The 27,064-nt window shown below is 37.4% G+C and overlaps 2 protein-coding genes across 8 annotated transcripts; both read left to right on the top strand.

Moving 5' to 3' along the window:
- Positions 1-98: 98 nt before the first annotated feature.
- Positions 99-21,355, top strand: LOC125277806 (deleted in malignant brain tumors 1 protein-like). Of its 7 annotated transcripts, none has more exons than XM_048206338.1 (11): positions 99-358; positions 14,450-14,552; positions 14,848-14,963; positions 17,172-17,195; positions 17,339-17,656; positions 17,810-18,127; positions 18,252-18,545; positions 18,776-19,096; positions 19,824-20,144; positions 20,223-20,359; positions 20,487-21,355. In XM_048206338.1, the coding sequence occupies exons 3-11, from the start codon at positions 14,930-14,932 to the stop codon at positions 20,496-20,498; spliced, it is 1,779 nt and encodes a 592-aa protein (XP_048062295.1). In that variant the 5' UTR covers positions 99-358; positions 14,450-14,552; positions 14,848-14,929; the 3' UTR covers positions 20,499-21,355. The 7 variants fall into 7 exon arrangements, with proteins under 7 accessions (XP_048062295.1, XP_048062310.1, XP_048062330.1 ...); XM_048206322.1 differs by lacking the exon at positions 99-358 and adding an exon at positions 463-669; XM_048206353.1 differs by lacking the exon at positions 99-358 and adding an exon at positions 462-669 and having other exon boundaries at positions 14,450-14,963; positions 18,255-18,545.
- Positions 21,356-21,997: 642 nt separating this feature from the next.
- Positions 21,998-26,944, top strand: LOC125277852 (caspase-6-like). Its single transcript, XM_048206391.1, has 8 exons — positions 21,998-22,175; positions 22,435-22,473; positions 23,117-23,156; positions 23,246-23,395; positions 23,510-23,586; positions 24,247-24,422; positions 24,524-24,671; positions 24,816-26,944. The coding sequence occupies exons 1-8, from the start codon at positions 22,145-22,147 to the stop codon at positions 25,055-25,057; spliced, it is 903 nt and encodes a 300-aa protein (XP_048062348.1). The 5' UTR covers positions 21,998-22,144; the 3' UTR covers positions 25,058-26,944.
- The last annotated feature ends 120 nt before the right edge of the window (positions 26,945-27,064 follow it).

Here is a 27,064-nt window from a genome sequence, read left to right as displayed (position 1 = left end):
TTATATTTGAGTCCAACAAGTTCAAACTCTAAGAGCTGCGCATTATTTGTGTGCATTATTAACGTATGTTACTAACTGAAACTGCCAGCCAGCGGGGCATTAAAGAGGAAGTGTTTGTCCGAGCTTGCAGCAAGGCAACGATAATATCTTTGAGAGGGAACATTTCTCGGGGGAAGGCAAAAGTTTTGAAAAAAATTTCCTCCCATCCCAATTTTTTTCCACCACCACGTCCCTTTAGGGACTCCATATCTACTAGTTCACGGGCAAATTTGCTTTATGTATTTCCCAGCGATGAAATCAGCCGCATATAAATGTCAGGAAACACGCATGTCAACATCCATGGATCACTGAATCTTTGGTAAGTTGCAACACTATTTTTCCCACTCCGACAGAGGGGGGTGTTCCGGCGGGAAAGTGACGTCAATGCATATCCATACTTAAAAAACAAAAACAAGAAACCCATTCTTTCCAAATCATATCGCGGTACGTGAGGGACTCTCTTCTCGTTCTCTTCCTGCTATAATTTAGGCTCATGCTAAATCGCAGGCTAAAACTAAATGGATATTTATTCATTTTTTTAAAATAAACCCACAACTAAAGGTGAGGGCTGACTCTAGCTTCCACTATCAACATCTACGCAACTCGGAAAAGAGGGGGCTGCTACACTAGGTAGGCCTAGGATGTGCTTTTCACTCTTTGTATAGCAGTCGTTCATTACAAATGTAGAAGATGATACATATAACTGTATGAAATGTAGAGTATATGTTACATATATAGCCACAATAGACATTTAGAGGGGCGAGTCTCCCCAAAAATGAAATTGAGAATTTCACCGAGAAGAAATGGCCAAATCGTCCCTCAATATTTGATATAATGCTGCTGCACTCCATTATGCACAGCTCTGTTTGTTATATGGATGACAAAAAGTTTTAAAAGTTTTTAGGTTGATCTGTCTCAATAGTCTAACAGCGCTAGTCAATGTCAAAATGACTGAGAGACGGCCAATCAAATCAAAGAAGGCGTATTACTGTTCACAGAAGACGAGTATAAATTCCAGCGAGAGTGAGAGGCCTGCTTGAAGTTGAAACCCTTGTCAGCAGCATGGCCAGGTGCTCTCTCTGGCAGCGGCAGGTCCCAGCACCACTTCCGGTGGCATCCCCAGCCCCCTATACCCTCATTCACTATTCCCTACATTAGTCCACTAATATAATCACTTGAAGAAGTGAATGAAAATGAGTGAGTGAATTCGGACACTTGGTGCACCGGGAGGGCTGGCTGTTTAATAATCATTTAAAAATTTGCAAACTAGCAGCTCCAGTACTAGTAATGAAAAAAATTATCTTGAGCTCTGTCATGAAAACCAGCATGTGTAAACCTTAATTAAACAATTTTATAAGAAAGTTAAAACGAATTTATACCTGTATGATACACTCATTCAATCCCACAATGCCCCGCCGTAACGAGTGTACACCGGTGCATGCTCAACGGCTGGAGAATACCCACAATGCATCGTGGGTTCACAATGCACCGTGGGTTCACACCGCACGCGTCAGCAGAGCGTCAGCCGAGCGTATTTTTTTTCGGCACCCATGTTAACAGTTGAGAGCATTCACAGACTCAGCGCCGAAACGATCGCGGCACTTCTGCACTGCTCTTGCTACGCGCTGCCGCGCAGCCTCTGCGTGAAGGTTGTCGAGTGCTCATTGTCGAGCCACAGAGTTCTTCTTCTTCTTCTTCTTCCTTGATGTTTAATAGCAGTTGGCATCCAAATAGTTGCATTATTGCCACCTGCAGTCTATTAACTTGTCACTTCATAATTATATTCATCTTAAAAATAATATATATATATATATATATATATATATATATATATATATATATATATATATATATAATATAATATAATATAATAAATATATATGGCAACTCAGCCACAAAGTGGTAGGCCACATAAAATCACAGAGCGGGGTCAGTGCATGCTGAGGCGCACAGTGCGCAGAAGTCTCCAACTTTCTCCAGAGTCAATAGCTACAGACCTCCAAACTTCATGTGGCCTTCAGATTAGCTCAAGAACAGTGTAGAGAGCTTCATGGAACGGGCTGAGCTGCTGCATCCAAGCCTTACATCACCAAGTGCAATGCAAAGCGTCAGATGCAGTGGTGTAAAGCACACCACCACTGGACTCTAGAGCAGTGGAGACGTGTTCTCTGGAGTGACGAATCACGCTTCTCTGTCTGGCAATACGATGAACGAGTCTGGGTTTGGTGGTTGCCAGGAGAACGGTACTTGCCTGACTGCATTGTGCCAAGTGTAATGTTTGGTGGAGGGGGGATTATGATGTGGGGTTGTTTTTCAGGGGTTGGGCTTGGCCCCTTAAGGCCCTGATATACTTCAAACGAAACCGAAGAACGAACTGATGTGACGTCATTTCGAACAAAATCAGGCCAAAACGGAGTTCGTTTTGTGTTCTTTTTGGAAGTTTGAAGCGGCTTGCCAAAGCGAACTTTCAGGAAAAGTTCGCTCCAGCTGCAAAACACCTTCATGCCACCATTGGTCCGTGACGATAACTTAATAGGAGGTGTGCGCTGAGGCTCCACCTTTATTCGCTTTCTATAAAAATGCTTGCTGTTTTCTCATTTTTGTTGTGTTTATTTTGATACTGAGAAGTAAGTGTACAGCACGTATTTACATATTCATCTAACCGTCACTCTCAGCAGTGTGGGCGGTGTCAGATGTTCGTTTACAGTATATCGCAGCTTATGCATTTCGAACTTCGTTTTACGCCTAAACGAAGAACGAAAAAGAACTTCGTTTAAAGTATATCGGGGCCTTTAGTTCCAGTGAAAGGAACTCTTAATGCTTCAGCATACCAAGACATTTTGGACAATTTCATGCTCCCAACTTTGTGGGAACAGTTTGGGGATGGCCCCTTCCTGTTCCAACATGACAATGCACCAGTGCACAAAGCAAGGTCCATAAAGACATGGATGAGAGAGTTTAGTGTTGAGGAACTTGACTGGCCTGCAAAGAGTCCTGACCTCAACCCGATAGAACACTTTTGGCAGGCTTTCTCGCCAACATCACTGCCTGACCTCACAAATGCTCTTCTAGAAGAATGGTCAAAAATTCCCATATAAACACTCCTAAACCTTGTGGAAAGCCTTCCCAGAAGAGTTGAAGCTGTAATAGATGTAAAGGGTGGGCCAACTCCATATTAAACCCTATGGATTTAGAATGGGATGTCTTTAAAACTCATGTGCACATAAAGGCAGGTGTCCCAAAACTTTTGGCAATATAGTGTGTTGCTGTTAGATAAAATGATGGAACCCCATCGGTCCGACGGCGTTGGGCGAAGGTTAACGCGTGTATGCCTTTTCAGAGTCTCTGTGAAGTTCACTTAATTTCACTCGTTTAATCTGACTCCAATTTCAATAGATTCTTATTCTAAGGGTTGTGTCTCCAATTAGAAATTGATCATTTGTTATGTATTAATTTAGATATTTGATTATTCTGGGTATCTCTTATTTTCAATTATTCTTTCATTACGGACCCATTATCGCTTAGAGAATTTCGCATCGGCCGACTGCGTTCTCACGGACATAAATTCGCCAGTTTATGATTCTTAGTCAGAGGGTGCAGAGTTTACTAATGCATTTGAGTCGAACCGCCACATGCTTGTTCATACAAAAATACAGTTTTCTTAGTCACGATACTGCAACTTGCTAAGTCAATAACAGACAAACTCAAAAAGTCCCATGATGTGCCCACATGCTCCTTTCATGGGGCTCTCTAGTTTGACCTGCCCTGACGCAGATTTACGGAAATAACGGACTCCAATAATCTACCGGTCATAATGATTTCAGAAGAATCCAGAGTAAATCAAATATAACATTTTATTTGTCAACTAAAAATGGATCATGCCAATTACATTACAATTAGACAATTAGAAGCAAATTCAGAAATGATAAATGCATCGATTACTCAAAGAAATGCATATACACACAGTGATACATGAATGTCTTCAGACATTCACCCATCTCTGTATGGGGGTTCTGGTTACAGAAGTTCCCACATGACTGCTTTGCTCTTTACCTTTTATACCAGGACCAGAACAAAAGGATCGTAAATATTTATTACACCAACACCTGTTTTGGGGGAGAGAAGAGACACCACCCAAAAAGAGGACAGAATTTTCCTTAGTTTTCCATCTTCTTCATAATTCTAGTGACTGCTGTGAAATTGAGACCATTTTACCAATCGCACTGAGACTTTTAAAATGATACCAAACATAAAAAGGGAAAAACAATAAATACTCAAGTTACATTATACGTGTTGAATAACTTTCAGTCAGGGGGAAGGAGAGTTTGTGTGTGTGTGTGTGTGTGTGTGTGTGTGTGTGTGTGTGTGTGTGTGTGTGTGGTGGGGGAGGCGTTGTCCTTTTGGAGTTAGGGCAAGGCGTTGCCCCTTGCTATTTCTCTGAGATCTTCTTCTCTAGGCGAGTTTTATTGCTTTATTGCAGGATGCTTGATCTCAGTTTTCGTTTAGCAGGAAAATCAAGCCTTACAGATATAATGCAAAGAAGAGTAGAACACCAGTACCAGGGACAAAGAATGACACAAACACAAAGTGCTGTTCACTCAAAGTCAAAGTTTATTGAGCTCGCTTTAACTTATATAGCAAAAGTCTAGGGCATCAAGCCAACTTAAAACAAAGGCAAGCTAAATTCATGTTCAGAAGATGTTTCATCATCCATTTTACATAAGCATTAAGGAGTGAATAACTCCTTATAGGCAAGAATAGAATAGTGTGGCTCTTATAGGAAATAACAAGATCCTTAAAGGTGTATGTGACTACAACAGATTAAAAACAGGATAAGAGATCAAGGAGAAACAAAGCAAAACACTTTCTTCCTAACAATGGCCAAGTCATTAATAACTTAGTGTTTTGCATCATCCTAATTCTAAGGCTAAGGCTGTTTTTTTACAGGTGTAATACCTGAACACATATTACAAGCAAACTACATTTAAAACATTCATTTTCATTAGCAGATACATATCTTCTTGTTGCTCCAACAGTAGTCTTCACAGCCCTTTGGACTGCCGACATAATACATGGTTCAAAGGCAAAGCAAAATGAATGCAAACAAAACAATCATTATTATCATCACATAATATAATCACATAATATTCCACATTCACAAACATTCCTGTAATTCCTCTTCTCATCTATTCTAGTCTTTCCATTATTCTTTTAATATTTTGTATCCCTTACTAGGAGGCATCACTGTGTGTGGAATATTGTTGGGTGTACATTGTTGGCTACAACTTGCTTTTTCTGCTGCACTCACTGATATATACATGGTCTGTGTTAGTTTAACATTGCTACTTGTCAGTGAGTCACAATCATTCATGCTTACTCTACTTATATTGCCAAATTAAGTGTTCTCTTCTTCTGTGTGACCTGCCTGGTCTTATGTCTGATTTTACTTACTTCACCACTCCTGTGACCCTATCCAATAATATTCCTTTTCTCAATTGAGTACATGCGAATAAAGTGGTCTGTCCTGTAACAGGATTTCTACAATTTGCATAGGTCACTGTTATGGCTACAACCGATGGGTCATCTTGCTTCTACCTACCCTTCTGCATGCCCAACTTGAGGATGAATTAGTAAATGAAAATGGGGCAATGCACTTAAAACCTGTGACATGTTTGTCCAAAGACACAGGAATTCTGTCAGTATGGGCAGGTTTGCAAATAGCCATTTTCTAAATGGTGTCAAAGGAACCTTTGATTACCCAGAGTAGCTATGTATTCAGGTTTCCTATCTTCTGCCTGCAGGTGGCCCCCACACCACTATGAGGAATGGTTCTTCTGAGGCAGGCTTCTTGGGCCTGTCGTCCAATTATGCTGTGTCACTGTTTCTTTCAGATGTTTCAGCCTTGAGGCATGAATCCACTGGTGTTGAAGATCAGTCAGTGCTCCCATCCTGGCCACGGCAATCTGTAGCTGATACTTTGGCTGATACTTTGATACTTTGGCTCTCACACCTTCACTGGAGTCAGACTTCTATCTATGTCTCAGGAATAAAATTGTAAATTGGGCTTTTCTGTTGGCACAGGAGAAAACAGAAAAACATGAATACATTGATCATACTCAAACTTCTTGGTTATCTCCGCAATTTCTCCTTACTACTTCCGGTCACCTGTGAAAACAAATTATTCTTTAGGTCAAATTATTCATAAAGGTGACAGCTTGGTTCATTTCAAATGAGTCATCTGTTTAATCTCATTCTTAATATTCTTTGCCATTTTGGTGGCCACTTTGGTAATCCCTTCCACTGGGCAATGGGCATATTAATTTCTTTCATAGCTCTTTTTATAATTTACTTTAATTACTCCTTTTAATTACTTTATATCAACAATTAATACATTTAATTTCTTCTAATTCTCATAATTGTCATTTATAATATGCTTTGATTAGTTTTCTACATTCCGATTGGTTGACCGTTACTTTGACACTCCTGCCGGTGGTGGTCTGAACGCACAGTACAGCGTTGTTGGCAGGGCAGCCAGAGCGAATTTTGACTTTCTCGTCAGTGGCGGTGTGAACACACAGTAAACAAGTGGTGAACCACTTCTACTTCTGCTGCACGAGAGATGAGAACACATTTTTAGAATTTTCTGGGTCTTAAAAAAGTGTGCGTTATATAAATAGTCTGTGATATATTTCCTTCTTTCTTTCCTGCAAAACGCTCGCTCTGCCTGGATGCATTGAAATCTGCATTAAGGATGCGTTTCTGTCACATATCACAAATGTGCACTTCAATAAGCCCACAGAAAGCAGGTTAATGCGTTTACATGCCGTGCAAAATCTGGATAAGAGGCAAAAAACTACCTGTTCCGAGCGGTTTATGTTTAAGCCATTTATGACTTTACTCCAATGAAAGAAAATGGGTTACCGCATTTACATGACCATGAATAATAAGTATGCATAGCATACAAAATTTTTAGAGAATACTTTCACAATTCTCAATTGCAACTTTTGCCATACTTTTATGTGTATTTGTCCGTTCAAGTTCAAGAAATCTGTGCGTTCTCTCTGTGTGCACTATGGATGGATGAAGTGCCATGCTTCACACCCAGTCAAGAAAGCCTAAAATATAGCTTGATTATTTTTAGAAAAAAAGAAATACTGTAATTAACCAGGTTTTTTCATGTTTCAAAGCACAGTAGCACATCAATGACCAGACTGACTTACTGTAGGTGAGATTTTACCAATACCTACCTTAAAGTATGTACAGTACACAATTCAGACTGACTTACTACAGGTGAATAATGCAAAATCTCATCTTTAGTAAGTCAGTTTAGTCATTAATGTAGTACAACATTTGAAACATGGAAAAAAAACTTTTGGTGAATTACAGTAGCCTATTTTTTTCTCATATACAGTAAGTCAGTCTGCCCACAAGCATTTACTATAATCTTGTAAATATCTTTCATTTGGATGAATGATTGGACGTTTATATTTTTGCACTGAGAGTGGAATTTGCAGAAGGTCCCATTAGCAGCCTAGGCGAAAATTCAGCATATATGAAATATTTACTGCGCTTTTTTTGCGGACAAACGGATTTGCGGTGCCACATCAAATGTAGCTGCTATCTGACCAAATGCGTGTATAGATGCAATTTTTTTCAATTCAATTCAATTGGGCTTTATTGGCATGACTGTGTTATGATACAATGTTGCCAAAGCAATAAACATGTAATAGGTTATACAGGTACAGATTGATAATTAAATAAAATAAAAGGAAGAAGAGAAAAAAGAAATATATATATTCATGCATGGCTATATTGTATATGTTATCATATAATTTAACAAGTGGTTAAAAAAAAAAAAAAAACATGGTAAATACAGAGAGCAGTAATGAGATTGAAAAGAAAAAGAAAAAAAAATGAAAGGAGAGGGATTATTCTTTGTCCCTCATAATATGACAGGAGGACACATACTCTGCTGCCAGGTGGACACACTTCTCTTTCTCTCCTAAAATATAACAAAGTTTCTCAATGTGGCTTGCTTGTTGGAATTCAGGTAGAATTTGACCAATTTGGGTGAAATATGTTTCTCTAATATTATTATATTTGCTGCACTGTGTAAGGAAATGTAGTTCATCTTCCACGACTCCATCGGAGCAGTTTGAACAGAGTCTGAGTTCTTTGGCTCTCCAGCTCTGTTTGTGTCGGCCCGTCTCTATGTACAGGCTGTGGTCGCTCAGACGATACTTCGCCAGGAGCTTTCTCTGACGATATTCTTTAATTTTTATTAAGTAAGGTGCCAATTGATAATCTGTCTTTATTTTGTGAAAGTATTTTAATTTGTTTATTTGTGCTGCTTTGATCTGCCAATCATGGGTGTATTTTTCCTGGGTTCTTTGACCTATTTCTTTAATTTTTGAGAGTTTGAATTGAATTTTTGAATTTAGTTGGTGTGTTTCTACTAAATAGTGCAAGGGGTCATTCTCTGGGTGTCCTGCCCTGTATGAAAGAGCACAGTGATGGTAGGCATCTGCCTGTGAGTCTGACAGATGAAACCAGAACTTCGCTGCTCTCTTCTGGATTTCAGATAAGAGAGGGAATCTGCCCAGTTCTGCCCTGCAACCCAGACTAGGGGCATTTCTGTGAGACCCAGGATATTTTTGCAGAATTCGAGGTGGAAAATTTCAACAGGATTTTTGTCCCACGATTCATAGTTTAATTTAAATTTGGGGCCCCAGATTTCAGAGCCGTACAAAAGAATGGGCTTGATGATGGCATCAAAAATTTTCATCCACAGTTTTATGGGTGGGTTGAATTTGAACAATGATTTTCTTATATTGTAATAAGCCCTGCGTGCCTTATCGGTCAGATCTTTCATTGCCATTTCAAATTGTCCAGAAGCTGAGATTGTGAGACCCAAATAATTATAATATGTGACATGATTGAGAAGTGTTCCCCCGATTGTAAAATTATATTTTTTGTCAGTAAGGCAAGGTTTTTTTTGGAAGATCATGATTTTGGATTTGTCCATGTTAATCGGTAAGGCCCAGTCGCTACTGTACTGCTCTAGAACTGAGAGGCTTTCATGCAGTCCCTCTTCATGAGGTGACAGCAGCAGAAGGTCGTCGGCGTATAGGAGGCATTTGATTTCTCTGCCCTCGAGGGTCAGACCAGGACAGGAGGACTTCTCAAGTGCTGATGCCAACTCATTGATATATATATTAAAGAGAGTCGGGCTGAGGCTGCAGCCTTGACGGACCCCTTTATTTTGACTGAAATAATCAGTTCGTTTGTCATTGATCTTGACACAGCATTTGTTCCCATTGTAAATGTCCTATATGATATCATATGTCCTTCCTCCTATTCCACTTTGGATAAGTTTTAGAAAAAGCCCATCATGCCATATAGAATCAAAGGCTTTTTTAAAATCAATGAAGCAGCCGAATATTTTTCCTTGTTTTTTTTGATGAACATATTTTTGAATTAGTGTGTGAAGTGTGTAAATGTGATTTGATGTTCTCTGATTGGGCATAAATCCAATTTGACAATTCTTTAAAATGTTGTGTTCTTGAATGAACTGAACTAATCTGTCATTAATAATGGAACAGAATAGTTTTCCGAGGTTACTGCTCACTGTGATGCCTCTGTAATTATTTGGGTCGTACTTCTCACCTTGTTTAAAAATTGGAGTTATCAAATTTTCTTTCCATATTTCAGGAAATTTTCCTGATTTTAATAACAGGTTGAACAATTTTAGAATGGCATCTTTCAGTTTGGGGCTGCTGTGTTTCAGCATCTCATTAGATATTCCATCCACGCCACAGGATTTTTTGTTTTTTAGGGATTTCATCTTGTCTGTCAGTTCATTTAATGCTATGGGCTGGTCTAAATTATTTAGCTGGTCTTTTATAGTGCATTCCAGGTTATGTAGTTGGGAGGTCAGATGTTTTTGGCTAAGGGTTGGTTGGTTTGGTGAATAAAGATTTCCAAAATGTTCGGTCCAGATTTTAGGGTCATAGATGGGAAGGTGTTTGGCTTTTTTGGATTTGTCTAAATTGTTCCATAATTCCCAAAAACAATTTTGATCTACTGCCTCCTCAATCTTGTTTAGTTTTATTTTCGTGTGATCAGCTTTTTTCTGTATTAATAATGACTTGTACATTTTAAGGGTTTCTTGATATGTGGCTCGTATTTGTTGGTTTGCTGGGTCTCTGTGTTTTTTGTTTGATAATGACCGTAATTCTTTTCTTACTTTTTGGCATTCTTTATCAAACCAACCAGCATTAGCCATTTCTTTTTTGCTTCTATAATTCTTTCTTTTTCTCAGGGCTTTTTTGGCCACTGTAGAGAAGATTTTTGTTAACTGTTCAGTTGCTAAATTGGTTGTCGTCTTCTCTTCACTAAAGAAGTCAATAGAAATGAGTCTATCATGTTCTGAACATTAGTGCTTTGGAGTGCAGCTTCATACTGGGCAGGACTGTCTTTACTCCATATAAATTTGGGGGGGAGTGGATACAGTTTAACCTTCTGATCTGAAGATGGCAGAAGATTCACTGACCTGTTCAGACTGAGGACCGTGTGACTGTGGTCTGATAACGGTAGCTGTGGCATTACTGTGAAATAATTGATTTTATTTTGGTCTATATCTGTGATGGCGTAATCTACCGTGCTGCTGCCTAAATGTGAGCAGTAGGTAAATCGACCCAGAGAATCACCCTTTGTTCTGCCGTTAACTATATAAAGACCCAGGCTTTTGCAGAGTTGCAGGACTTGTTTTCCATGTCTGTTTATTGTGTTGTCATAATTCTGACGTGTTTTAGTATATCGTTTTTGTTGATGATTAAGTGGACCGTTTATATATTTGTCTCCATCAGAGCTGATGTAGTCCACTTCCTTCCCCGTTCTAGCATTCAGATCCCCCATTAACAGAACTGATCCTAGAGACTGAAAGTAAATGATCTCTGACTGTAGGGTTGAGAAGATGTCATCATTATAATAAGGTGACTCATATGGGGGGATATATGTGGCACACAGGTACAGGTCCTCGTCTAAACACAAAAGCTCTTTTTTAAGTTTTATCCAAATATGTGTTTTCCCTTTTTTCACAGGTTGAATATAATGCCACAGATGGTCTTTGAACCAAACTTATGATTCCTCCTGAATCTCTTCCATTTTTAACATTAGGCTTTTTGATTGAGGGTATTCGTAGCTCTCTGTAGTTTAAAGGAGTGCGGGTTTTGGAGTCTAAACGACTCCATGTCTCAAGTAAAATAATTATATCTGAACTATATACAGTATTGACAAAATCAGGGTTAGTCATTTTCTCTCCAAAAGCTGAAGAGAACATCCCTTGAATATTATAACATGTTATTTTAAACGATGACATTGAAAAATATTGTATTTACCGGAACAATGTATGAATTTATGACCAAATCATGTTTTAAAATATAGATTAATCAATTAAAAAAGTAATATAAAAGGTATATAGAAATATAGTGAGTGAATTAATTTTACAAATGTTACATTTAAAAATAAACTAATAAAAAGAAATAATGAAATCATTAAGAAATAATGATCATACTTGACTACAGACATACTGTGATTCCTTAAGCTAACAGGTTGTCACATATCATTTTTAGCATGTGTTTTATCTGGACCAGGTCACTGGTGTCTGTTCTACCTCGTCCGGCCACTACAGCGGCGTAGCTGTCTGTCTGACTGACCCTCTCTTCGCGGTCAGGATGTGTTTTCTGGGGGCTTTTCAGGGCTGACTCCTTGATGGTTTTTGCAAACAGTCTCATGCCCTCTTGATGGATGTGGATGTGGTCGTACAGATGCTTGTGGGTGATGTGCGGATGGTTGACTATGTGGACATTCGGCATTGGAGCGCAGACTCTAGCTATCTCCGCATTGATTGTGCTGATGATCCTGTGTGGCACGTCTCTGCGAGGTAGAAGGGTTGAGATGATGACCTTGGCTCTGGGGTAGATCCTGCTGGCTGTTTTCACCACGTTGGACAGGGCTTTAGTGACGTCCACCCTTCTAGCACTGAGGTCGTTTGTTCCGGTGTGAAGAATGATGTGTGACGGTACACCCAGAACACCCTCTTGCAGCAGTCTTAAAGCAGAGTGTGAGGTGGGACACCAGAACTTTTTCACAGATCTCCCCGGAAACAGTCGTCTGGGGTCAAGATGGTGGCCGTTGGAGTCACAGAGGATGACGATGTTGTCTTTACTCTTCTGTTCTCTGCTGGTGCTCATGGGTGATGTTGTTGTTGTTCGTGGTGGGTGACTCTGTGTGGTGTTGCTGTTCTCTTTCCTCTTGAGGCTCTGAGGGGCTTGAGGAGACTGACGAGTTGCAGGAGTGAAGGAGCTCTGAGGTTGTGTGCTGACTCTCTTCTGATGTTGAGTTGAGTTTGGGACTCTTTCAGGAGAGGAGGTGCTGTGTGTTTGTGTGCTGACACACTGCTGATGTTGTTTTGTGTGTAGCTGGTTCCTGGTCTCCTCCAGCAGTCTCTCCATAGTGTGGCTGTGTTGTTCTCTTATAACCAGTTCCTCTCTCACCCTCCTCAGCTCCTGGCGCAGCTCTTGATTGTCCTCCTCCAGTTGTCTGACAGCGGAGCAGAGCTGTTGAAGTTGTTGAATGCTGTGGTGGCTGTTCAGGTTCAGGAGCTGGTGGAGGTTGTTGGTAGTTTCCTCTTTAAACAGGAAGAAGTCCTGCTCCAGCTCAGCGATGTTGTCTTTCAAGGCCTTTATCTTGGGAGATGCAGGAGTGCTGATGTGTCTGTCTGTTATAGGAGTTCTTGAACTGGGGTTTATGTTGGTACCTATTGTGTTGCAGAGTCCATCCTCTGTGTTTCTCTTTACTTCAGGATCTTTCTTAATCTTCTGAACTTCCAGTTTAAGGTTTTTAAAGTTCCTCTGGAATTCATTAAGGCTGGTTTCTGGTCCCTGAGCCATGACTGTACCATTATGATAAAGGTTCACAGTCAGCTTTGTGTCATTTTCTCCTTCTAGAGTGAGTTGTCTGCCTTTGCTGATGCCTCCTTTTCTTCTGCATGTCATGGCAGAGCAGAGGATGGTGTGCCAGACTGATGGGTGTTCAGTGAAGAAGAGCAGGTTACACCGGACTCTGTTGTCTTCTGGTCCAGTGTAGTCAGACAGCAGTATCTCTGGGTTCTCTCTCAGGATAATTTCTTTCATCTTTTTCTTATCTTTGGCAGATTTAACTTCTGTTGGATATATTACCTCCAACTCCTCTTCATTTCTGAAAAATGCCTCTGCTTTAGGTAGGCCCATGTTGTTCTCAACTGAATTAACTGCCACGGAATGTTAGCTTGGCTAGCAGTTAGCTTGATATGTTGAGTTTATATCCAGTTTTAGGTGATGACAGAAAAATAAAAAATCTTTTTAGAGGTCTTACCTTTAAAATCTTCTGCCTCTATTGTTCACAATTAAGTATCCAATTAATTAATTACAGTTTGAGTCATAAAAATCATACATTCTCTGGCAAAATTATGCTGATATCAGGAGCTGATATTTTTGCTGCCAACTGCCATCGTAACCACGGTAACCACTCTGATGCATCTACTCTGAACGTTGTAAAAGCGTCATTGGTTGACAATAGTAGTAGGCTATCTGCTGATTATATACTCTTCAGAGTACTAACTTTACTGCGCTCTTTTAGCGGACAAATGGATCTACAGCCGCATCAAATGTAGCTGCTAACTGACCTAAAGCGTTTATAGATGCATCTCTGAGAAGAATATAATGAGCAGATATACACTGTAAAAAATCGAAAGTTGATAAAACTTAAAAGTTTAAGGCCACAAACTTCAGCAGATTTCTGAGTTTTCTCTATTTATTGTATTCAGTTTATACAACAAAAAGTTGAGAAAACTCAAAAATCTCCTACAAAAACAAGTTGAGAAAACTCAAAAATCTGCTGAAGTTTGTTGCCTTAAACTTTTAAGTTTTCTCAACTTTTCATTTTTACAGTGTAGCGAAGGCTACTACTATTTTCAGCAGTGTCAGCCAATAAGGCTTTTACAATGATCAGCCAATGGCGGCATAGAGACCGCCTTCAGAAGTTTGATTGACACCCTTTCATTAGCATGTTGCGCCAAGGAGAAATAAATAAGAAACTACATTAAAAAATGAATAAATTGATGGTTAAAAAGAAAAAAATCTACTTTCAATTTAGTGTTTCCTTTAACATTTTTTTTTATTTCCCCCCAGCATTCGTTTTATTTATTATATTATTTATCTCCTTACACATTTAATTATTTATATATTTATTTATGCTGGAATATGTGGATGTATGTATTTATTTGCACATTTATTAATTTATACATTTATTTATGTATAATTTTGTGGATTTATTTATTTATGGATTTGTTTATTTATTGTTTTTGCAGGTTTCGTCCTCCGGTTTCGTCCCCCATAGGACCCAACCAGATCTTGAGATCTCATGAGCCTGGAAGTTACCTATTAAATTCATAGGAATGCTTTGCCATCCTTGTAATTTTGCTTTTGTATGCTTTAAAATCAGATAATAATCAGATTAACAGCTTAGTTTATAATAGTGAGTGATGAATGAGTTGAAGAAGTCTAGGTAATCTTAGGGAAAAGAATTAGATATTGCTCAGCTTGTCATGTTGTGAATATCTGTTTGGATTGCAATTCTTGTTTTAAAGGCAAAATTGATGAAAAGACATTTTTGGAATAGGCTGGGTTTAAAAAAAAAAAAAGGATGTTCCATTTTATTGTCTAAATGCTTTTTTTCCTTTTTTTTTCTCTTTTTAATGGTCAAAAGGATGCAGTTTTGGATTTGTCTTGAAAGAAACAGAGATATAGCCTCCATACACTCTTAAGTGCATTTTTGAAACAACACAAGGATGCCAAGACCTTCTCTTCTCACTTTGATACTGGGTAAATTCAATTTTCAGTATTTGCATTTCTCATTTAATTCTCATTAATTACAGATGGAGTTTAAAATTTCATGATGGAACATTCATGTATGTCACAATATTAATATTACAACAATATTTCATCCTTCAAACAGTTAAAGTTTATTAACTGTGTAAAATGGTGTGGGTGTCATATCTTTCTTACACAATTGAATAAAGTATGTTTATCAGTCATCTTTCAGGTTTTCTCACATGTTTTTTCTGAAACTAAACTGAAACTAGCTTATGCTCTTTAAAAAAAAAAAAAATTGAAGTTGGGCTCTTGACTCTTTTACATTAGCTTCCTCTGGCTGCTGTAACTGAGTGTTTAAAACACATTTGTTATGGCAGGAAAAAGCCAACATGAAGTTGATCAGGTTTTATGGCTGTTGTGATGATGCTGTAATCATCTTGGACATGTCTAATTCACTGATCTCTTTGTGTCTAGTCTTTGATTTAATTGGTATTTTATCTTTATTGATTGTACTACATTTGTGAATGAACAGGGTAAGAACCAGCAACACTTCAGTAATCAGTTATTTAGGAGAATATATAAGTCTTATAATGCATCAAATATTTTGAGCTCCTGCATAACTTGCACAGCAGAGACATCAACAATCAGAATATGACAATAATGACAATAATCTCAACAATGGTGACATCCAAAAGTTTAATCTTGCAATGCATGCTGGATGCCAGCATAGTACAAAACTCCCAGCATGCACTGCAGCATGAATAAATTATGCAGCTTTATTGCCACCATTGTTGAGATTGATGTTCTGATTTTAGATATCTGTGTGTGTCTAAATAATGCTGCAGCTGTTTTTTGTTCATAGCATTTAAAAATGTCTTCACCAACACATAACTCTCAACATTTTTTTTTTCTCCACATTTTTTTTTTCTCCACATTTGTTTCTGCCATAACAAATATGACTTGCAAAAATAGTTTAAATAGTTAGAAAAAACATTTTTTTTAAATGATGAATTAAAAAGTCATGGGTAAAGAGCTCAACTAAAGCAAATGCTGATCTCCTCAATGGTAACATCAAACCAAACATTTTCACCAAAATAAACTTCTGTTAATTCTCATTAAGATCTCTTTAATAGAAATAAAGTTAATCTGGTCAGTAATAAGTATAATAATGTGTAATGGCTGGAAGACAGTTGTAGTTTCTGCTTGTATTTATTCCGTTCTTGTTCTTCTTTTCAGTGGTTCTGCTTGTTAACAGCAGGTGTTTATCATTAATGCTCAATCATCACTTAAATATTAACTTAATTATCTCACTGCAACACAGCGTCAATGTTACTTTTACTCTGTAGTGTGGACACTAGAGGATGTTCCTGTGGGGTTGAAAGGGTTAAAGGTGTAAGATAAAAAGACACACCCACAAAATGTAATTTAACAGTTACAAACTGTTAGTTAAAAAACAGTTATGTATTGGCAACACTGTTGCCAGTAGTTTACTGTAAAATTGAGTTTTGCGGGTCACCATTGTGCTGAAGAGTAGAGCCTGTGCTTAGGTTCAGGAGAAGATCAAAAGACATTGGTGATATGCTGCATGTTGTTTTATTTAACAGATAGTGACTGTGTAGTTGCTGATGCAGTGAAAATCTTTTTAGTTAAAATGTTTTTATTGAACTCTAAAGAAATAAGTTCATAGTAATAATATGCTTATATTATTAGCATATAATAAAAATTAGTTTGTAAATTTAAATGGCACTCTGACAATTTGAGGCAGTTGGTTTCTGCAAATGAAATGAGGTAACACAAGTTTTAATTTAGTGCATGGTATCTTTACAGTAACATACTGTAGATTACAGTAAATAACTGTGCAATCAACAGTAAATTACTGGCAACAATGTTGCCAGTATTTTACTGTAAAAAAGCCCGGCAAGGTCTAACAGTGTAGGAGTCCTCTTGACTACCCCTAAATTTTCACTGATTTAGGAGCTGGATTTAGTGCTGAAATTTTTTTTACTCGTAATGGCCCTTTTCTGCCTCACTAATTCAGTGTTTACTATATATTTACATAGACAACATTCTAACATATTTATCAGTTAATATGCAACACAGTTTTTATTTAAATTATATCCATTATATAAGGGTGAATTCAGGTTAATTAACCTATCAATCATAAAATCTAGTTAAAAGCCTACAATGTTTTTAAATGTCTGTTTTTCATCTCAACAGCCAGTGCTCTAATTTCTGCAGCTGGTAAGTAACAGACTGTTAGTCACTCTTTTAAAACTCACATCTTATTCTAGTTACATGAGATGACGGACAGTTTTTGCTAGTTTGCATGTTTAACATGTTGTAAGATGTGAGTTGATGAAGAATATAGTTATTTTATTTTTTAGGTGGATATAGTATCAGGCTGGTGAATGGTAGCAATGACTGCTCTGGGAGAGTGGAGATCCTTCATAATGGTCAGTGGGGAACAGTGTGTGATGATTCCTGGGACATAAATGATGCTGCTGTGGTGTGCAGACAGTTGGGATGTGGAGGAGCTGTTAGTCCACACTTCCAGGCTTATTTTGGCCAGGGAAGTGGTCAGATCTGGTTGGATGATGTGAGATGTTCAGGAAGTGAATTATCCCTCACACAGTGCCCACGCAATTCTTTTGGAAGCCATAACTGTGGTCACAGTGAAGATGCAGGTGTCGTCTGCTCACAGGGTAAAAGTATAAATGTTTCTCCAGATCCAAGATGGCATTGTGTATTTGCTGTTTTGCATAAACCTACAGTGTTTGGCCCTAAATAATAATAACAATGTCAAACACAAATACTTACAAGATAGTTTATAATCACATTGTACTTACATTTTTAAGACAAGCTACCAGACATACGATTGGTCAGTGGATCTGATTCATGCTGTGGAAGAGTGGAGATCCTTCATAATGGTCAGTGGGGAACCGTGTGTGATGATAGCTGGGACATGAATGATGCTGCTGTGGTGTGCAGACAGTTACAGTGTGGATCAGCCATCAGAGCACCTCAAAGTGCTGCCTTTGGTCAAGGCAGTGGATCGATCTGGCTGGATGATGTTGGATGCTCAGGAGGTGAAGGAAAACTCACACAATGTTCACACAGAGGACTAGGAAAACACGACTGTAATCATGGTGAAGATGCTGGTGTTGTTTGTTCAGGTAAGTCAAATCTTTTGCATCCTGACATTATGGGAGAAATGAGCAATAGAAATTACATTAAGCTTCATATATTTCATGATTTTCATCTTAACAAGTAATTTTAAATAGATGCATATTTCTTTAGCAGGTGACCTGCAGAAGCCCACACTTTCCCTGATCTCCACACATGCAGTTGTTTCTCCTGGAGAAAACATTCAGTTCAGATGCACAACACCTAAATCAAGATGCAATGCTGATGCTGAATTCCACCTCTTCATAAATGGATCATCTATATTATCCTCTCAGAAACATGTATCTGGTGTGACTTTCAACCTTGTTAATGTAGGCGTCTCACATCAGGGCAGCTACAGCTGTAATTACTCCTACAAAAACGGCATTATAAAGTCACCTTGGAGTGACACTATTAAAATCACTGTGGGTGAGTGTTTAATCTCTGCTCATTCTCTACATCATATAAATGCATTTGTTGCATGAAAGTGAATTAATTCTGGATTGATTTCTTATTTCTGTGTTTGTGCTGCTGATTTATAAAATGGCTGAATTATACTTTGATCCCGAGAAGATGCAGCTCTTGATGATATTTTTGTTTAAAGCAGTTTGAATTTAATGCTTGAGGCTCTGTAATATAAATGTATTCTTGTTTTCTAGTGCACTTGCAGCAGCCCAGCATTCCCCGCTTTGCTCCTGATGGACAGTTTGATGTTGGGCCTCAGGGGTCAGTGATCACCAGGGGTCACAGTTTCACTATCATCTGTTCCACTGAATCTCAGTATCCTGGAGGCTCCTTCTACCTGTTTAGAGAAGCAAATATCGCCAGGAGTCAGTCAGCTGTCGATCTGTCTGCCTCCTTCTCCTTTCCTGAGGCAGATTTTTCACACGAGGGAAACTACAGCTGTGTTTATGAAGTAATTTTGTCCTCACGCTCCTTCCGTTCATCTGCCTCTGAACTGCTGGTCATCACTATCACAGGTACTGATGTCTTTTTTGTGTTTGTGCTGCTGATTTGCAAAATGGCTGTGGATTAAATTTTGATCCCGACAAGATGAAGTTCTTGAAGCCATTTTTATTTTAAGCTGTTTGAATTTAATGCATGATGTAGTGTCCTGGTTAATAAAATGGTCAGCTCTTTCAGTGATGATTCAGTTAGTTTATTGTTCACATTCTGTAGAGCCATCACACAACAACGCACCATGAACCACCGTAAGAGTTAGGGGAATTAATGAATAAATAAATAAATAAATATTGAAAAACAAGGAAGGAAGAAAATAAACCAAACAAACCAACAAAATAAACAATCGTATAACAAAACCATATAGGCGTACATGCAAAAAGGGATGATTGTTACCTTGTTCCCCATTAAACCAGAAGCTAAGCTTATAAAGTTGTAGAATCCTGAAGATCTTTCCATAAATCAACCGTGCACCTGTGCCTTGCTTAGCATGAGCGTCTGTCTAACACCATAAGGTATACACAACATATATCTGCTGCACTCAGAGAACACGCTGTCAAAATTAAAGTCCTCCACCACACCCTATTACATTTAACAAATCACATCATATACACATTCAAACATACAAATAATAATAATAAAATAACTTAAAGAACACAAATAATAAAATATCATAAACATAACATATCTGAGTTTGTTACACCTGAGATTTTGTAACTATATAAATAATGTATTCTTGTTTTCTAGTGCACTTGCAGCAGCCCAGCATTCCCCGCATTGCTCCTGATGGACAGTTTGATGTTGGGCCTCAGGGTTCAGTGATCACCAGGGGTCACAGTTTCACTATCATCTGTTCCACTCAATCTCAGTATACTGGAGGCTCCTTCCACCTGTTTAGAGAAGCAAATATCACCAAGAGTCAGTTAGCTGTCAATCTGTCTGCCTCCTTCTCCTTTCCTGATGCAGATTATTCACACGAGGGAAACTACAGTTGTGTTTATGAAGTCATTTTGTCCTCACGCATCTTCCGTTCACCTGCCTCTGAACTGCTGGTCATCACTATCACAGGTATTGATGTGTAAGAGTCTAAAACAAGCTGGACTGCTGATAATGAAAGTTTAACTCAAAACCGTGTGTCTCTCTCAGCCTCCCTGCTTCCTGTCATTGGTGCTGCGGTGTCAGCTGTGCTGCTCTTATTGTCTGCCCTCATAATCATCCTCCTGGTCAAGAGAAGACAAAAACAAAGGAATAAGGAAACTCAACTGAAGTGCTCTTTTAAAAAAAGCTAATGTAGCATTTCATAAAAACTATTAGATGATGTCTTTTATTTTTATTTCCATCAACACTATTTTTTCTCATCAATTCCTCTAATAATAACTGTATCTCCCTTCATCTCTATGCAATGTCTCTAGGTCCAGCTAATATGTATGCAGGTACATCCTATGACAACAAAAATGAGGATGATGATGAGGCTGATTATGAAATCGTAGAATCTAATGATAAAAACATGGATCATGATGACTCTGAAGAGGACTATGTCAATGTGGACGCGGATAACTCTGAAGAGGACTATGTCAATGTGGATGTTACAGAGAATAAAAGTGTGGTACACAAATATGATGATAACATTTATGAATAGGCTTATTGAGTGAACCCAATATGCTGTAATTAATGAGGCTCCAAACAGATTAAATATTGCAGCCAAGTCCAGTTGACAGTGAATGAAAGAAACAGAGACTACAAACAAATCTTTGTTTGGTCTCACTGTCTTTTTTTTCTAATGAGGATTGTTTTCAGATAATACAACAAGAGATAAGCTATTTTATGGTTTATATGAGTCAAACAGTTGGACTATTTAGTGCTCTTTCATTTTCAGTTGTGTTGCCAGTTTTCAACCTGTGCTCCAAACCCCCAGTGGGCCATGGAGGTACTGCAGGGGGACTGTAAATAATGATTTAAAATATAATTTGTCAGAGCTAAATATCATAATATTTTAAATTATTAGGATCTTGAACATATTGAAAAATAGGTAATTAAGTTGCAAGTTTAAATTTTGCTGTGCTTTGCTGTATAAGAACTACAACTTTGGGCTACGAAGTGTAACCTCATATCTAAACATTACATATTTTTCTATCGCAAATGTTTTTTTTAGTATGATTTGAAAATACAGCCTATCATTTTCGCAATTGAACATGACGATACAAAAACATTGACAGAGCTGTTTTCAGCAAAGATTAAGAATGAATGTGTGCATGTTGTAAATAAATTTAATGAACGTGGTTAGCTGGCTTTCTTTGATGCCTTTCAGAAAATGAAAATAATTAGCAAATACTTAAAATGCATTACTTCACAATAATTGTATTTATTTTTAATGTTTTTCTTTATTTATTCCGTTGAATCTTTTTTTTTTTTTTTTTTTAATAATTAAGCAAAAAGAAAATTGGTTTTAAAGTATTTTTTTTATACCAATAATATAATCTTTGAAATGATCATGAATGAAGAGAGAGTTTATTTTGTGTTTTTTTTTTTTTTTTTTTTACTCTACTTTATTACACAGAATACTCTCTTGATGAACCTGTTAGTGTTGATAAACTCATTATACATTGCTTAAGAAATTAGACAGATTACAGATTAAATTGTTTTTTGTTCATTTACGTTGCTTTTTGTTAATGAAATCATTTACCTCCGTGAAGAAAATGCCTTCAAACCTAAATAAGACATCTAAACATAACTATCATACTAAATCATATAATATATTGTGAATGTAGGTTGCATTGTCTTCAGTGTTGCTCTCTCTGACATATTTTCGTTTGAAAGAAAGAACTCAGAGCGGAAGGAAGTTGTAACCAATTTAACCGAGTCCAACCAGTCCGACCAAAGGTTCGACCACGACAGGGCGCCTGTGATTGGGCAACGCTATAGCGACCTGTGATTGGTCAAAGTGTAGTGCCCTAGCTGTGATTGGTTAACTGTTGCGTTTGGTGACTAGTCGGGTTTGCTTTTGTTGTCGGTAGTTTGACGTTAAAACTCTCCACAATTTCACACAAATCCGCTCCGCAGAATCAGCGATGGCAAGTCAAGTCAAGAGCAGTGAACCCGGTAAGGTTTCTATCTAGTTACTCTGGGGGGAAAGTGTACTTCAGTCCACTTTGAATGTTGATCACGAGAATGTTTCATTTCCTTATTCCAACACCTGAAGTAGGTGGTGTTTGTCTGAACATGAATCACAAGGTTTCACTATCATACACATAAAATCTGATTTTCAAGCGGACTGCTATCGCTGAAATTAAATCTGACCTGAATTATTCACAGTGTCATCTGAGTCCCAGATCTCACAGATGTTTCTGTGTTGTTACAGGAGCTGTGGAGAAGGACAGCGCTTCAGCAGCACTGACAGGTAGAAGTGAAGCTCGTTTACAACTCCTGTAGGACTCGAGTAGCAGAATTAGGAGAAGAGAAGGAGGATGTGTATAGGGTGTAAACATAGCATTTGCCTATGTTAACTTTGCTATGCTTGACAACCTGTTTGTAAAGCCATTGAAGTCCAGCCGGACCAGGTGCTCAGTACACAATACACGCTTGACCTCCAGAGTGTGTTCACTGAACTTTAGATCTTCATTCTTCACACACACATTAGACCACAGTTAGTGCAATATCTCTGTCGGAGTGGTTAAAAGGACTTCGGTAAAGTTGGTTTTATATTCGCACATTCGGACTTCTGATAAATTCAGACTTTCCAATAAATGTGCAATAAATTAATGTTTGCGAATTTTAAGCAGCGGTATGATATTGACAACCAACGATTGTCAACTTACAACATTTTTCACAGTCGATCAAAATAGGCAAGTATTGTTTTAATGGCATATTTACTTGTGAATGTCCACTGAATGTCCAATGTAGTGTGATTAACAAGGCTATTGAATACGGATGTCCGAATGTGCGAATATAAAACCAACTTTACCCAAGTGTTAAAAGGAATGTATCCTCTGAAAACTTTCACAAATTTTAGTGTTTGTGTTGATTTTGGTTTTGTCTTTCAGTTGGAGAGAACATAACAGAGACTGATAGCTTGAATCAAAGGTAAAACTTTAATGGAGATACATTGTAGACATATATATTAATATTTCTCATTTTAAATGTGTATATAATTTTTTTTCCTCATTTGTCAGCGTGTTTAGTCTGGATCCTAACGAGGAGTATAAGATGAATCACAAGAAGCGAGGAATGGCTCTGATCTTTAACCACGAAAATTTCTACTGGCACCTCAAGTTACACAGCCGTTCTGGCACAAATGCAGACAGGGATAACCTTGTTAGAAGGTATTTGGCAAAAAAAGATGTTGATTGATTTGAAGAAAGTAATTTTCTTGTCTTGGATTAAAGTAACAGAACAACAATTAATATTCTTATTCCATTTTCTTTCATATCCGTCAGATTTAAAGACCTGGATTTTGAAGTGAGGGCTCATGATGATTACAAACGGGATCAAGTTTTAGGAGAAATCAAAGAAGGTACCTCAATATTTTCTCTTTCAGGCATGTTTTGAGAAATGCAAGCCAAATTTAAATATTCCAGGTTAAATACAGAGACTTATGAGCAGCATCTTTGGCATTCCGTTGATTAAAGATGGTTTACAATATTTAGACTTTAATATTTTTACATTCATTTTTTTTAAATAATATAAATATATTTATAACTTATTTAATCATTATTTATAAAATATTCATAATGCATTGTTTATTGTAATGGTATAATCTAATTAATTTAGTTACAAATGTGCAAAAATATTTAAAAATTAATATTCACATGTAAAAAGAAAAATGCTGGTAGAGATCTACTCTTAAATACCACAAATAAATAAATAAAAAGTATACTTTTCCAACAATTTGAAAATACCAAAAAAAAAAAAAGTATTTTAATTAACACACTTACAGCTGAAGTCAGCACCAGAGTAAACATTAAAAACATTCATTAAACTGACTAGTGTGCTGTAGTTGCTTAACAACCTGGTCACTCATGCAAGTTCATCAATGTGTTTATATAACCTGAGGGAAAGTCAAAAGGTTTTTCTTTTATAATCAACAGTATGTCACAGCATGCTCTGAATGGAGTTTAGGTTCAGTTTAACCCAGAATATTATAAATGTATATCATAATAATATATGATTTCAGCGGCTGCTGCTAACCATGTGGATGCAGACTGTTTCGTTTGCATCTTTTTAAGTCATGGAGAAAATGGCCACATCTATGCCTATGATGAGAAGATTGAAATTCAAGAAGTCACTGATTTGTTTAAGGGGGACATGTGCCGTAGCCTTGTAGGGAAACCCAAGATCTTCATCTTGCAGGTAATTTATTGTTTATCCACAAAATGTCTTTTGCAGTGTATTTACAGTAATGTAGTATTAATCCAGATCTTATGCCTCTTGTAAACGTCTTTGAACACAAGGCTTGTCGTGGTGACAAACATGATGATCCTGTGATACCAATGGATGTGGTGGACAGTCAAGCGGTCAATGACGTGGTGGTAGATGCGGGGGTGCTCTACACCCTTCCAGCAGGAGCAGACTTCCTTATGTGCTACTCAGTGGCTGAGGGTCAGTGTGAATACTTTTGCTTTGTTTTACCAAGATTTGCTAACTTTGTTTTTTTATGTACTGGCTTTGATGCCATGTACATCCTTGATTTCACAATAATGTCACTTAAAACAGTCATTGACATGTTTTCTTCTTCTTTTAAAGGATATTACTCTCACCGTGAGACCGTAAATGGCTCATGGTACATCCAGGATCTGTGTGAAATCTTGAGGCGTTATGGCTCCTCCCTGGAGTTCACTGAGATCCTGACTCTTGTTAACAGGAAAGTTTCCTTGCGCAGTGTTGGAAACTGTAGGGATCGCTCTGCTATAGGCAAAAAACAAGTGCCTTGCTTTGCGTCCATGCTCACTAAGAAGCTGTTTTTAAGGCCTAAGAAGGAGCATTAGTGTTGAGGCCTATTGCAGGTACAAATTCAGGGATTAGATTATTTTGTGCTCCTATATACATAATTTTCAAAATGGGAGTGTATGCAGGTTTACATATTTTAGCCTGGAGGTTTGACAGTTGGGCTTACAAAGTGCAAATAGTAGCTTTAGTTTCATTTTTAACCCATTATCAGTAGCATGTATCAGTATGAATCAGTAGCAATGCAAATCATTCTTTTTAATTGCCTGCAAGTCTTTCCAGTTATTTGTAGTAAAGGAAGCTTTGTTCTCTCACAAAAATATAAGACTTATGAAAAATGATATTATGTAGTGATATAAATCTGTTCATAACAATCATGATCTGTCATTAACAGCACTGAAGCATGATCTCTTCCATCTGTGAGTCCTGTGTTAATACCTCCAAGACTATTAAGAATTTATTTTAATCTGAAAGAGGAAACAAAACAAGAAACCCCAGTTATACAGCTTAAATAAACAAAAAGAAAAAAACCAAACAAACTTGAAAATCATCTTAGAACACATACCTACTTAACGACCAGCATACGTTTTTTTTACAATTATGGGAAAATGTAATTAAATAGGGGATTATGGTTTTTTGTTCACGCTGCTGTCTTAAATGTTGACAAGAGTGACTACACTACACGTTTTATGTATCTGTCTTTTGACCTGTTGCCTTTTAGTGTTGAGGTTTGTCACGTGGCACTTGTTTTATAAAGAATAAAAGCAATATATAAACGGAGCAATTCCAGTAGGGAACTCGCACCGTCGGTTCTCTGGCCATAATGACGTGAACTGAATGTCTTTATACATTCTTTGCTCAGTTCTGTTAACATGGGATGGAATTTATACTTTTAATGTCTGGACAAGCTTTTTAATTAATGTGAATCATGTCCTCTTTGTAGAGACATTCGTTTGGTATGAGGTCTTCGTTTTCCTAATAATGTGACTGTTTTCTGAGCTGATGGCTCATTGGGATAATTGGGAAATTAGGTGTTTTGCAATTTTTTTTCCCCCCCTTCTGGTTTTAAGCATAAACCTCATTAAATTTTGTTAGATTGCTTAAAACAGCGACAGGGACTTAGAATGTTTTCCAGTAGTTAATGGATTTTTTTTTTTTTTAAAGAAATTATATAAGATCACAGGGGTAAATAATGTATGTTCTTATAGGGGTTCAACTTGTGTTGAATGTAAATATAATTTTTTGCTGTATCTTTTGATTGCATGCACTTCTATTAAAATAAATGGGCTTATAGAATTAAATGGGGGATTGTTTTGTTTTTTTACCCTGTGAATCTTACATGCTTTGTCTTAAATGTTGAAAAGAGTGACCTTTAGAAATCCGTCCGCAGAGTACTCTACACTTTTATGTATCACATATTTTGTGTACAGTGTAATAGGGAGGTTTGTCATCTGGGGTTACAGTGCCAATTGTAGTTTTTAGTTTTACTTTTATATTTTATCCGATTAGTACCAGAATGTGTGACTGGAAAGGCTTGCCTGCAGGCCATAGTGGAGCCATTCCCAAGTTATTTGTGCTAAAGGAAGCTCTGTGTTCTTGTAAAAAAAAATACAATTTAAAGGAGACATATGAAAAATTAAAAGTTTTACACATATTTATATCGAACATGTTCACTACATTCAATCATGATCTGTCATTAACAGCACTGAAGCATGATCTCTTCCATCTGTGAGACCTGTGATAGTACCTCCAGGACTGTTAAGAACTTATTATCTGAAAGGGGGAACAAAACAAGAAATTGTACTGTACAAGAAACTAATGTAACTGACAAAAAGTTTAGGAACTCATGTTTCTTTATGTATGCATTTCTATTAAAATAACCTTAGTTCATTTAACAAATAAAAATGAACTTTTACTGTTTAGATTTACTGAACTCTCTTCTGTTTGTTATTCAACAAATTTTCTGCTTGATTTGTGGCAATGGATGAAATGAAAAGATCCCTCTACTTTTTGTAAACTGCACTGGATTGCTTAAAAAAAAATGCAGA

The sequence above is a fragment of the Megalobrama amblycephala genome, linkage group LG1 (genome assembly GCF_018812025.1).
Source record: "Megalobrama amblycephala isolate DHTTF-2021 linkage group LG1, ASM1881202v1, whole genome shotgun sequence".
NCBI classification, from domain to species: Eukaryota; Metazoa; Chordata; class Actinopteri; order Cypriniformes; family Xenocyprididae; genus Megalobrama; species Megalobrama amblycephala.
The sequence above is the reverse complement of the archived record's forward strand: the minus strand, read 5'-3'. Positions and strand labels throughout refer to the sequence as shown.